This window comes from Corythoichthys intestinalis, chromosome 2, assembly GCF_030265065.1.
Source record: "Corythoichthys intestinalis isolate RoL2023-P3 chromosome 2, ASM3026506v1, whole genome shotgun sequence".
In the NCBI taxonomy this organism is placed as follows: Eukaryota; Metazoa; Chordata; class Actinopteri; order Syngnathiformes; family Syngnathidae; genus Corythoichthys; species Corythoichthys intestinalis.
The window spans coordinates 46,843,646-46,856,989 of NC_080396.1; the positions used below are offsets into that span (position 1 = coordinate 46,843,646).

A 13,344-nucleotide genomic window follows, 5' to 3' on the forward strand; every position below is an offset into this window, starting at 1 on the left:
TGGCCTCAAATTTATTTAAACCGGAAGACTGAATATTCATGTTTCAGTACCACTGATGGTGCTAGACGTCCAAACCATTTTGACCGGGAGGGGCGAAAGAATGTTAATTAATTTGCCCCTCCCAGTGAAAATGGATTGGACGTCTGCCGTCGTCAATGGCGGCCAATGAGTTAAAGGAGTGCCCTGTAATGGTTTTAAAAAAAAAAAAAAAAAAAAATCAGAATTTTTGCATGAAAGCGTTAAAACTTAATTTTGGTTGGGGAATACCAGAACTGATTAATGCCATTTGGGAAACAATGATTTGAGATATGAGTGTTTGGATTGGTAATTGCACCTTTTGCAACCATTTAACCATTCACCTATGTACTATTCTATTTAACTTTTATGCGCAATACATTTTAAGTCACGTTTTAGGTGCACAATTCATGTCCTAGTATTTAAGCACAGTCTGAATGTTGCAGCCGTGCATAATGTTACACAGGTTTTCAATATTATTAAATCCATTTCATTTTCAGGATGTTACTTGTTATACGTGTTCTACTACTACTTCTATCATAATTTTAATAATATAAAGTTGTTGTTGTTATCCGCATCCATGGAGTGGCGCTGTCTTATCGAAACAAGCAAACACTTGGACATGGTCACGTGGACTCTGGACAGTGACGAGGAGCCAATAACCTCTGGCAGCCACTATTATAAAAACCATTTTGTATCCTCAATTTACATTTTTACACCAAATTTTTAACTATATTTTCCAAGATGATACGGGTGATATCGACTGGTAAACTCTACAAAATACTGTGATTATTACTAATACCGTTGCAGATAGTACAGTCTGTAGCAGTGTTTAACGGAGGGGCGTGTTTTACGTGCTGCCTTCAGGTGTTCTTCCCGGCAGTCGATTTCGACAAAAATCCACTATTCATATCGATTGCTTCCGATTATAATAGTCTGTAAATTAACTACCTTTGTTGGAAGCAAATAAAATTCCAATTTTTGTATTTTTTTAACTAACTTGAATATATTTGACTTAAATGTAAAACGCAAGATGTAAAGTCACAGCAAAAGGCTGTTAATTTACCATTTTACATGATGTTTATGAAGTACACGTGCCTTTGGTATTTCTGGTGTTGTAGCCCGCCGCGGCGGATTCACTTGAGAGTTTTACTCTGTTGTAAAATGATCCCGGAGAACACTAAAATTGGGAAACCCAGCCCTCTGGCAAATGCTGGTTTTTGGTCGCAGCTTTTTTTATGGTAAGTCAGCGCCGTGAATGCAACGGTCTTGAAAAGTTGCCAGCGTTCGTTAGGTGATACAGTATTACATTGTAACGAAATTAGCATGGAATTGATAATGGTCTCCCACTCATTGAATTTACTGGACGTAAATCCACTTTTTATTTCATAATGCAGAATTTATGAGAGATTGTTCATTCTTCGATTCTGGTAAGAATAAATCTATCCACGATAGCACGGGTGGATTGGGTGGATAAAGTAATGCAAAGTGGCTTAAAATGAACTAGTTTGCGCAGTGGTGTGTGTAAACTTTTACTGTTAATTACATTTGCATACAGTATAATACCTGTTTTGGTTGTGTTCATGATCTTGATGAAAAAAAATGCATTTAAAGTATCCACCAGAACTGTAAATAGAGCAGAAAATGAGGTGTATACACTATGATTGTTGGTTAAATATATATCTATATATAAAAGATTTTAGAGGAAACTGTTGTGTAAGATGTTACAGGGGAAGGATCACCATGGTGAAGAGTTCAAACAGGTGACAGCGATAGGCGGGAAGTTATTCCTAAACCTGCAGGTCTAGAAACATTTTATTATACATTTATGTAACTTCAGGTATTGTGGCTAAGGGTGACTGCTACCCCTCAAGGGGAAACTTGGTTGATATTTCAGCTAGCATCTTTCCTATGCCTACGTTAACCTTATTAGTTAAGCTATGGAAATATATCCATATCCAGTACTGAAGGCTGGCTGGAACAAATCCCACTGGGTCATATTTTTTTCCAGACTGCAACAATGAGGCATTTTTTTTCCAGACTGCAACAATGAGGCGCTTAAGCGGCCACTCCATTGCGAAGTACTGGTCCATACTCTGTCTGTCAAGTCAGACATTTCTTCCCATCTTGCTCTATCAGCTTCTTTCTGTGACGTGCGAGCACTTGCCACCGACAACGAGGCACTCTAAAGTAGCAAAACAGGCTGAAGCCCTGGTCCACACTCTGCCCTGGAGTGTTTTGGCAAGGTGAAGTTGCAATTTACAGATGGTTTTGAAGCATGTGGAGACAGCTGTGTGAGGCAGTGATAAATTAACGATGTCAGTCCACCAGCAGTTTAGCATGTAATAATCCTGCTCAGTGCAGCACACACATAAGTGTGGCAGAGTGGGAGGCCTTTGTGGTCTTAAGTGAGCACACTCTTGATTGTCACCTCCTGATTGTTGGAGGGTAGGTTTATTTGTTTAGAAATCTGTGATCGCCTAGATGCTTGCTACATGCATCGGTATTTTGATTTTTTTTTAAGTGCTCCTCCATCTGAAGCTTTTGGTTTGGCTCAGCCCAAGAATTTGATCTGGAAGAAATTAGGGGTGTGACAAAATATCGAAATGGTGATATATCGTGATACTTTGTATCCCAAAAGGTTATCGATATGGTCCTGTCAAGAATCGAGATATCGTTTTATAAAGGTGTCAATGTTTAAAAAAAAAAAAAAACACACACAAAAAAAAACATCAAGTTGCTACCAAAATCTTCCACCTTAATAGTGTTTCAGTTAACTCTAAGGCTGCCAGTGACTGTGCTCGATGCCCAATCCATTTAGACTGGAAACGTTCGTTCATTCAAAACCAGAGCATTCACAGTCATTCGGTCCGATTTTCGGGACATTAACAGGTCACTTGCTGTTCATTTTAGGGCATTTCAAGGTCATTTCCTGTTGAATTTGGGTCACTGCCTACTCATTTGGGTGATTCCCAGGTCACTTCCTGTTCTGTAACTCAAAATAAACAGGAAGTGACTCATAAAATACCCCAAAATCAACAGGAAGTTACTGAAAATCAACAGGTTAATGACCTTAAATGGCCCAAAATTACCTCATTGCCTGGCATTGGCTGCCACTGAGGTCCATAGACGTTCACTCCGTTTGAAGTGCGAGGGATGGCAGCGAATGAACGAATGTTCGTCCGCTGCCACCCTCCCAGTTCAAATGGATTGGACGTCTACTCGTGATAAACTCATTCCAATTCACAGCAGAAGCTTGTTTTTCCTGTTTATTAGTTCTTTGTAGAATATCCTAGAATGATTTCCTGACCAGTGTATCGATAATCGTTGTATCGCCATATCGTCAGGTCATCGTTATCGTGAGCTTTGTATCGCAAATTGTATCGTATCGTGATTTACCAAGAAGTCCACACTCCTAGAAGTGGGATTTTGCTGATTGATGAGATTTGCTGGATCTTTTACCTCCAGCAAAAGAACTTTTCTTAGGGCACAATAGGTCATTCTTGTAAAACACTTCTCTTAAATAAGGTCATGGGGAAGCCATATTTTGTTTCTTTGTGTCTATTATGTCATTGTCTTTAACTCTCTCTGGTTGAACTTCAGCCGTGGTGCTGCTATCTCTGTTTTATCCAACCCAAGATCTCTATTGAGTCACCATAAGATTCTGGTCTTGGGCAAGTCTTTGTCTCGGACGGTGTGGTTTTGGGCACGAAACTACTCAATTCTATTTGTCTGCAGTCATCAATTTTGCAATGCTTTTTTTCATAGTGTTAGCATGGATTACTATGGTCAATTTATAATCTACAAATTTTCTGTTAAATATTCATTTACGTTACGCTTTCAAAACCCAATACGTACTTATATATGTAATTTTTGGCCGCATTTTCTACTATGGTTAACTATTTCCAGCATCGTGGCACTCGAAGCAAAGGAGCATTAAACGAATGCTCAAACATTAAATAGTAAGGGTCTGAGTCGGTGTGCCTGCTGTCATCCCTGATCAGCTTTCATTGTGGTTAATACAATTCAACACATCATTTGAAATACACTGTAAGACGTCTTTCGGCTCTAATCCAAAAAAACGTCCACTTAAATCAGCCTCTTCTGATGATTATGTTTTTGTTTCAGCTGGGTGAGTCCTTTGCTACATCTGGGACACAAGCAAAGACTGGAGGAAAGAGACCTTTATACAATCCTTCCTGAAGATGAATCAGAAGTACTGGGACAAGAACTTCAGAGGTACATTTTTTTCTTTGTGCCTTTTCATTTTGACAGGACTTGGAAAGCAAAAGGTGTCTTTAGTTTTGTTTGCATTATGAGCTGGTGTACAGTGGAAATAGAGGTGTATCGGTACACACAAGTCACGTACCTCAGTATGGGGGTCACAGTTCGGTATGGGTTCGGTACAACAGGAAAAACAAAAAAAAAGTTTTTTTTAGGGCTGTCAAAATTATCGCGTTAACGCGCGGTAATTAATTTTTTAAATTAATCATGTTAAAATATTTGACGCAATTAAGGCACATGTCCCGCTCAGACAGTATTCTGCCTTTTGGTAAGTTTTACAGCAAGGTTTTTTTGTGCTGTCTAACAGCAAGTATGGTTGTTGTAAAGAATGTACATATTATGTTAGTAAGCGAAATGTTATATTTTTTGTATGAGACGCTTTTTGTTTATGTTTAGTAACCTGTATAGTAGGCCTGAACGATATTGGGAAAAACTATTGCTGCGATTTTTTTTGGGTTTGCGATATATTGCGATATTATATTGCGATATTAAAAAAAATATATATATATTTTTTTCAAGATATTTTCACAAGATGACTTAAATAGCTGTTTGGAAAGACTTTAGATCACCACAGTGTTCAGTCATCCCTTGTTTTTCGCGGTTAATGGGGACCAGAACCCGCCGCAATAAGTGAAAAACCGCGAAGTAGCCCACCCCCCCATTTAAAAAATTTTTTTTGTGTGTGTGTTTTTTCTGCCCAATGTATTTATTCAGATTTAGCATTGGAAAGAGATAAATACAGGTTGACCCAAAAAAAAGTTTACACTCAGTTGACTGCTTGTTTAAAAGCCATTGAAACATATCTAAATAGGTTGTCATGCTTAAGTGATTCATTAAGTTCCCTCAATGCAGCTGGTAATCTCTCGTCTCTACAATTCCTGTGCTTCTGCTGAAAATGAAGAAAACTTTAGCTGTACCTGAATTGCTGCGTGCCGGTCTGACACCTACTGAGATTGCAGCAAATCTGAGAATATCCAGATGTGCAGTCTACAAAGTTAAAAAGAAGCTGAAAGATATTGGAACAGCCTCACGAAAACCTGGGTCTGGAAGTGCCGATCTGTGCGGACCAAAAAGTTGATTGACAAGGTGATATGTGGCCACCCCAGAGTCCAGATCTCAATCCCCTGGATTATAGCATATGGGCAACTGTGGAGGACAGTGCCTGTAAGAAGCCACAAACTTCTGTGGCAGCCTTGGAGAGGTCCATTGTTAGATCTTGGGAAAAGATGACAGCATCCTACATAAAGAAGCGTTCCGCAGGCGCCTGGAGGCTGTTGTGACACTTAAGGGAGGACACATTGAAAAATAGAGTGTACTGTACATGTTCTTTACAATAATGTATAATTTGTGATTCAATTCTAATTCTAAGCTGAATAAACATGGCATTTAAGTTGTATTATGGCAGTGTCAACTTTTTTTTTGGGTCACCGAGTATAAGACATGTTTTTTTCTCCCCCCCCCCAACTCCTCCCCCCCCCCCCCAAAGTGATTTAAAAAATGTATATAAATAAATGGTTTTTAAGCACTTCAAATTTCATAATTATGATAAGTTTTAAACATAACTGTCCAACCAAATCATTTTTGAACAAGAATAAAATACTGTAGCAGATAAATGCTTGGCTTTATTAAATGCTTCTGTTTATCTACTTTAGCTGTGACCGTTGAAATGTAGAAATTTCAAACTCCTCATGATCACTTCTGGCATTTAAATGTCTCCAACGTCCCCACAGTACACACATTCATTCCAGCGCGGCTTCCTTTCAACAAGTTAAACGATGATTGACAGATGCCCGTGTGAAGTCTGCTTCTTTGGCCAGATCAAAGCCATTGTTGTGCTGCAGTGACTGAGAGGATCAAAAGGCTGGGAGAGGGAGGGTAGGAGGCTGTGCGCAGACCAGAAAGTGAGGCGTATGTGGATCAAAAAAAAGAAAAACTATCGCACGTGCTTGCGATGGGACTATTGCGCACACGCGCATCGCGATGGCGATGTTTAAACGATATATCGTTCAGGCTTAATGGAGATATATTGATGAGCCGGTTCACGGATGCGCACCCCACGCTCATATTTTTCTATAATTTGCATCATCATTTCAATGGTAAGCGCCACCTTTTTCCTCGTTTCACCACCTGTACCAACCTTTTTGAAACCTGTGTTGGTTTCTCTTACAAGAAAATCCGCCGTGCGTTCGTCTGTGGTGCTGTCATGTTGTTGTATTTTGAGCATGTCGTCAGATGTAGAAACAAATCGCGAGTCAAATTTTACGCCGGATGTCGAAAAGATCGTGCGTCGAAGCGATCGTATGTCAAGGTACCACTGTACTAGAGCTGAAACGAATACTCGAGGAACTCAGGTTTAAAACTGATCCGAGTAATTTTATTCACCTCGAGGAATCGTTTAATTTAGCCAGCTCTAAGCATCATGTTTTGCCCGGACTACTTTTAATGCGGGACAATGCGCTGATGTCACGTGCGTAGAGGAAGAAGCAATAAAAAAATATTAAAAAACCTTTCTGCAGCCGACAGCCGCTACAAACTACGCCGATGTTGCTAAAAACTAGCCCGCATAACGCCACGGTGGCAGCAGGTAGCATCTGATGCGTCTCATAGATAGCACATGTATGTTGAACTAGATGCGAAATGACAGAGTCAGCAGTGTTCGTAAAACGCCGCCATCTTAAAGCAGTACACTTCTCAGCGCTATTAAATAAGATTAACGTAACTGTCACTCGCTCACGTAACGTTAGACCTGCGGAGGGCTGGGTTTCTATTAAGACTACTGTCGATGCGTGGCTAACGTGTCTTACATACAGGCTTTATTTAATCTGTGAAAACATAGCGCTGTAGTGATGAGGGTGTAAAATGAAAAAATATGATAAAGCTAACTGTCAATTTTGGCTCAGTAGTCATTGCTGGATAAAACACCCAAGTAGCACTGGTCCCTAATGTGCTCCAATACAGCAGGTATCATACTGTAACGTTGACAAAGAGTCACCGGCTTCGTTAGGTTGCAATTATTTCTTTTTTTGGGAACTTGTGGAGCGACAACAACAACAGGAAGGCACGTCTCTCGCTCTCCTGCATCTCCTTCACCCCCACACGTCACGCGGTGCATTCAGGAACGCATGCAAATATCCCCACCATATTATAACCTGATATGTTACAAAAAATTATTTTGAACACTGCAAAAACTCAAAATCCTATCAGGACTTACAGTTTAGACTAACGTAAAACTTAACTAGAATTTAAAAATGGCTTGACACAAATTGAAAATGTGGGAAAAAACACCTTTTACAACAACTTTTAGGTGGTGTGTGTTATCAAGCATAATTGCATTTTAAGGTAAGAAATATTTACCGTATTTTTCGGACTATAAGTCGCAGTTTTTTTCATAGTTTGGCTGGGGGTGCGACTTATGGGTTAAATTATTAACACATTATTATATCACTTCAAATGTTATTTTGGTGTTTTGGGGTGACACTGATTGTTTCGTAAACTTTTTAGAATGTTCTTTATGCTATAGTTATCTGAATAACTCTTAATAGCTATGGTACGTTAACATACCGGCCACGTTAGCATTTCATTGTTCATGCATCATGTAACATTATCATACTGTACACTTATTCAGCATGTTGTTCTCTATTATATTTTTATTTTAAATTGCCTTTCAAGAGGGCATATCTGTTCTATGTGTTGGATTTTATCAAATAAATTTCCCCCAAAAATGCGACTCATACTTCGGTGCAACTTATATATGTTTTTTTCCTCTTCATTGGGCATTTTATGGCTGGTGCAACTTATACTCAGATGCGACTTATCGTCCGAAAAATACGGTATGTGTGTATATTTATTAGGTCTGTCAAACGATTAAAATTTTTAATCGAGTTAATTACAGCTTAAAAATTAATTAATCGTAATTAATCGCAATTAATCGCAATTCGAACCATCTATAAAATATGCCATATTTTTCTGTAAATTATATATATATATTCTGTAAAATAAATTGTTGGAATGGAAAGATAAGACACAAGATGGATATATACATTCAACATATGGTACATACGGACTGTAGTGGGCATTTCACTCTACTGTCATTTAAATCTGTCTATGCTGTCCTCACTCCGAAGCGTCTACTTTTTCCAAAGCTAGACAGCTAGTGAACGACGCCTTAATAATCAGACTTCTTCCTTTTTCCATCTGATTTATTAATAAAATGGCCTCAAACCATTGTCCTCTTTAGACCGTCGTAAAACTACAAAAAAAAGTACACGAGCATTGCATTAGCAACAACGTTAGCTTATCACGCTATACAGGTTCACTAAACATAAACAAAAAGCGTCTCATACAAAAAATATAACATTTCGCTTACTAACATAATATGTACATTCTTTACAACAACCATACTTACGGACAAATCTTGTCCAAGGATCATATAAGCACAACATTACAACGTAGGCGTCAGCCCGAGACGTCGTGCAGCCATATTGAACTGGCAAGAAAACTATAAACCATGTCGCAAAGCGACCACAAGAGTTCGCTATTAGACAGCACAAAAAGCCTTGCTGTAAAACTTACCAAAAGGCAGAATACTGTCTGAGCGGGACATGTGCGTTAATTGCGTCAAATATTTTAACGTGATTAATTTAAAAAATTAATTACCGCCCGTTAACGCGATAATTTTGACAGCCCTAATATAAATGTGTGTATATATATATATATATATATATATATATATATATATATATATATTATAAAATCTCAAAGTTTTTGGAGTGAAAGCAGTGAATTGGTCTTTTTTTTATTGTAGTCACATCTGAGGCAATTGTTGGCTGTTTTCAACAATGTACATCGAAAATAAAGACATTGATTGACTGAAAATGGTTCAATATTAGATGAAATGTCTTGTTTTCTCATATATATTTATAATTGCTCTTTACCTAAAAAATATATGTTTTATCCGACTACTCGATTAATTAATCGGATTTTCAGTCGATTACTCGATTACTAAAATATTCGATAGCTGCAGCCCTACACTGTACTATAATTTTCAATGTTGGAATGATAACTGTAAATCTTTACCAGTGAACATACACTCCCAAATAAGATATATTTTTATATTGGTTCAAATAAAATAAAAAGTCCAAATCAGGGGTCCCCAACCTTTTTCACACCACGGACCGGTGTGATTTGGGTCTTTTTTTCACGGACCGGCAATGTGCAGCAGAAAAATACAGCAAATATAAAATAACACCATGGGGCTAAAAACAAATGTTAAGTGCAGGGAAAATATAACTCACCCGCTGAATCAGTGGGATGCCTGAGCTTGTTTCGTTGAGAAGAGATGACTCCATCTAGGTGTGATGGGAGACAGTGTTCCTTATGTCCAGTCTGCTCCGTAACTTTGTCTTGGTTGCCGTCATTGCAGAGAAGCCCGCTTCACAAAGATACGATGTTGGAAATTGTAGCAAGGTTTTTAGTGCTCTTGTAGCGATGTCATGGTGACTTTTTCATTCTCTCCAGTAATTGCTCCTCTATGTCGGTCACCATCATCACCGTCATCATCAATGCGCCTTGTGACGGTGCTAGCAAAAAGAGACCCCCGTGCAACCTTTTGAACAGCAGCCTCACCTAAATCTTCACGCAAATAACCTTGGTCACAGGCAAAATAAGTTCTTCTCCAATCGTGAAATGTTTCTTGGCTTTAGCAATGCGGTTCGCCACGAGGTACGATGCTCTCAGTGCATTCGCATTTGTTGATGTGGTGGCCCTCCGTAATTGTTTCTTTCCTTCGTGCTCACTCTTTTTTTCTTTCAAAAAATTTCAAATGCTTACCTTTTATTCCAGGGAGCTTAGTCTCTATGTGCTTCGTTTGCTAGCTTTTGGCCACATATTATTGAGAGCGGACTTGGTGCCTGACAGTCACCTGTTGCCACAAACCCATATTTTAGGCAGGATTGTTGGTATTGTCTGTTAAAAGATTTTGTTTCCTTCGAGGTTGTAGGCTCATCTTCTGGCTGGTCAGGTTCCCTTTTCCCCCGTAAAAAAATTTGTCCAAAGGCGTCTGTTTTTCAGTCATCTTCGACTAATTATTTTCGGTAACAAATGTGATGCGCCCGCCCTACGGCCTGCGTCATACGTTGTTATCGAGGACAAGCGCACGTAGATATAAAAAACAAGATGTACTGCTGGCAGTCCAATGGATTTCTATGACAACATTCTATCCAGTTGTAGTATTATATCTAGAGTAGACAGGGATATTGGTGTGTTAAGGAGCACAGGCCAAAGTGAATTCGGCCAGAATGCAGTCGTTAATAAATTATTTATAAATATTAAATATTTATTAATTCTGTGTGTACCGGTCCGTGGCCCGGCGGTTGGGGATCCCTGGTCCAAATAGTTCCAAAACTGAAAAAGCAGCTCTGAAAATAGTGTAAAAAGAAATACTCAGTAGCGGCCGAAATAAGTTTCCTCCGCAGGGTGGCCAGGCTCTCCCTTAGAGATAGGGTGAGAATCTCACTCATCCAAGAGGGACTCGGTGTCGAGTCGCTACTACTCCGCGTAGAGAGGAGCCAGTTGAGGTGGCTCGGGTACCTGGTTCAGATGCCTCCTGGACGCCTCCCTGGAAAGGTGTTCCGGGCATGTCCCACTGTGGGAAGCCGTGGGGACAATACAGGACATGCTGGAGAGACTATGTCTCTCAGCTGGCCTAGGAAGGCCTTGGATCCCGCCGGAGGAGCTGGTTGAAGTGGCTGGGGGGAGGTCTGTTGCCAGCGTGAAAAGAGCACTCATCAACATCAACTCTCGCAAGGCAACAGGCCCAGACGATATCCCTGGTCGAGTGCTGAAGGACTGTGCTGAGGAACTAAAGCACATCTTCACTGATATCTTCAACACCTCACTGGAGCAAGCCATTGTCCCCTCTTGCTTCAAAACCTCTACCATCATACCCGCACCGAAGAAGTCATCACCAACCAACTTCAATGACTATCGTCCTGTAGCACTGACTCCTATCGTCATGAAGTGTTCTGAACGGCTGGAGCACGCTAGTGCCCCACCACCCATCATGGCCACGTTTTACAGAGGGACCATCGAAAGCATCCTCACCACCTGCATTGCTTTCTGGAGCGGTAGCTGCACACATTACAACATGAGAGCCCTACAGCATCTAGTGAACACAGCAAGCAAAATCATAAATGCTCCACTTCCTTCCCTGCAGGACATCTACACCAGCCATCTCACTCGCAAGGCTGTCACGATTGTGAGGGATGTGACACACCCAGCGCACAACTTTTTCAACTTGCTGCCCTCTGGAAGGAGGTATAGGAGCCTCCAGAACCACCAGACTAACAAACAGCTTCATCCACCAGGCCGTCAGGATGTTGAACTCCCTCCCTCGCCTCACATCATTGACTTCCATACATACACACACATTCAGGCACAGAGCACTTTAGTAATTTACTACCTCATCAGAACGACTGGGACCTTGCAATTCACAACAATGTACTGTCTCAATTGTTGCCTGTCACTACATCACTTTATTATTGTTATTGGTGCCATTCATGTTCATGTTCCAATGTATGTATGTCTACTTATGTTAGTTCTACGTTATGTGTCTGTCATAGGGATAGAGAGAGAAACGCAATTTCGTTTTCTTTGTATGTATGTGCATATGAAGAAGATGACAGTAAAGCTGACTTACTGACTTACTTACTAACTCTTAAATCGATTTTTTTTTTTTTTAACTCAGTGAAGTTATTTTTATTGAACAAAGACAAGGTTGTCGGTGGCTGGCAGGGGTGATGTGTCGGTAGGCGGCTGTAACAGGTGGCTTAGCTGGCTGGGTGTCCTGAAGGCAAAACCAGAATTAGTCAAACGTTAAAAAATGAGACAGTCAAAATCGACAGGCTTAGATGGCCGATGTACCAATGGTGACTGGCAGAATCATCTGGCAACTACTTGCTCTCCAGGCCGCTCCCCAAAAGCAGTGGTAATTAAATACAAGCTGCAGGTGCACTCCCAGGTACACCACACCCAGCTTGCCAACGTTAAACTAAGGCTAGGTTCATACCGCAGGTCTTAATGCACAGTTTCGATTTTTTTGTCATGTCTGTTTTTTTTTGGCGTGCCCAGTCTGACTGCCTTTTTCCATTGAGCTCATTCAAGTATCACGCATGCGCATTAATTCACAGTCTGAGATGCGGTGTGCACTGAACCGCATGCGCAGAAGCATTAAAATAAATGACTACACATGCTGGCTGTATGTCATTCCACGGCAGAGGTTGCGCTAGACTTTTTCGTTGTCTGTCATTTTGACTGACAGGGTCATAAAAATCCGGTCATAATCTATTTTTACCCATCACTTAAATTTTTAAAATGATAATAATGACCTATTCAATAGCAGTTTTGGTCAAAAGCGGTGCGTTACTTACTCAACTCTGAATAAATTGAAGAAACTACCAGCCATGTTGTGTCTACTCTCTGCTCTGTTGATTTGTCATCCAAGACTCTGGGTGCGTTCAGGTCTGAGAATAGCGCATGTACTTCTGACTCCAAGCTGTTTGTCCCTGCTCATTCAATTAGGCTAAGTTCATACTACAGGTCTTAATGCACAAATCCGATTTTTTTGTCATATCCGTTTTTTTGGCGTGCCCGTTCAGACTGCTTTTGTCCATTGAGACCATTCAAGTATTACGCATGCGCTTTAATTCGCAGTCCCACACGCGCCGGTGCGCAGAAGCATCAAAACAAATGACAAGTCATCCGTCATTCCAGGGATATCATATTTTGCTTTTCAAAAGGAGGAGACAAATAACAGACATAAATAATCCCCGTTTAGGCTTATATTCACAGTTTATATGGATCGATAGCATGCACGCACTGTCCGTGCATGTCACACACACATACGGGCAGTTTTCCCCGACTCTTCAAGACGGGCTACAGCCAGACCCCTCTCCCGACTCTCGGCCGTGTAGGAAATGTTGAAATATAGCTCACATAGAGCAGAGAGAAAACCGATCATTCTCATGCTTATCCTCAACCCATTTTTAT

At 40.3% G+C, this 13,344-nt stretch overlaps 1 protein-coding gene across 1 annotated transcript in view; it reads left to right on the forward strand.

Annotated features, from left to right (window-relative positions):
• Positions 1 to 1,119: 1,119 nt before the first annotated feature.
• LOC130908523 (ATP-binding cassette sub-family C member 4-like) overlaps positions 1,120 to 13,344 on the forward strand; it is a 69,387-nt gene continuing 57,162 nt past the window's right edge. The window contains exons 1-2 of the mRNA XM_057824024.1: positions 1,120 to 1,256; positions 4,144 to 4,254. Of these exons, the coding sequence (XP_057680007.1) occupies positions 1,180 to 1,256; positions 4,144 to 4,254 (188 nt within the window). The 5' untranslated portion in view covers positions 1,120 to 1,179. The remainder of the gene's footprint in view (positions 1,257 to 4,143; positions 4,255 to 13,344) is intronic.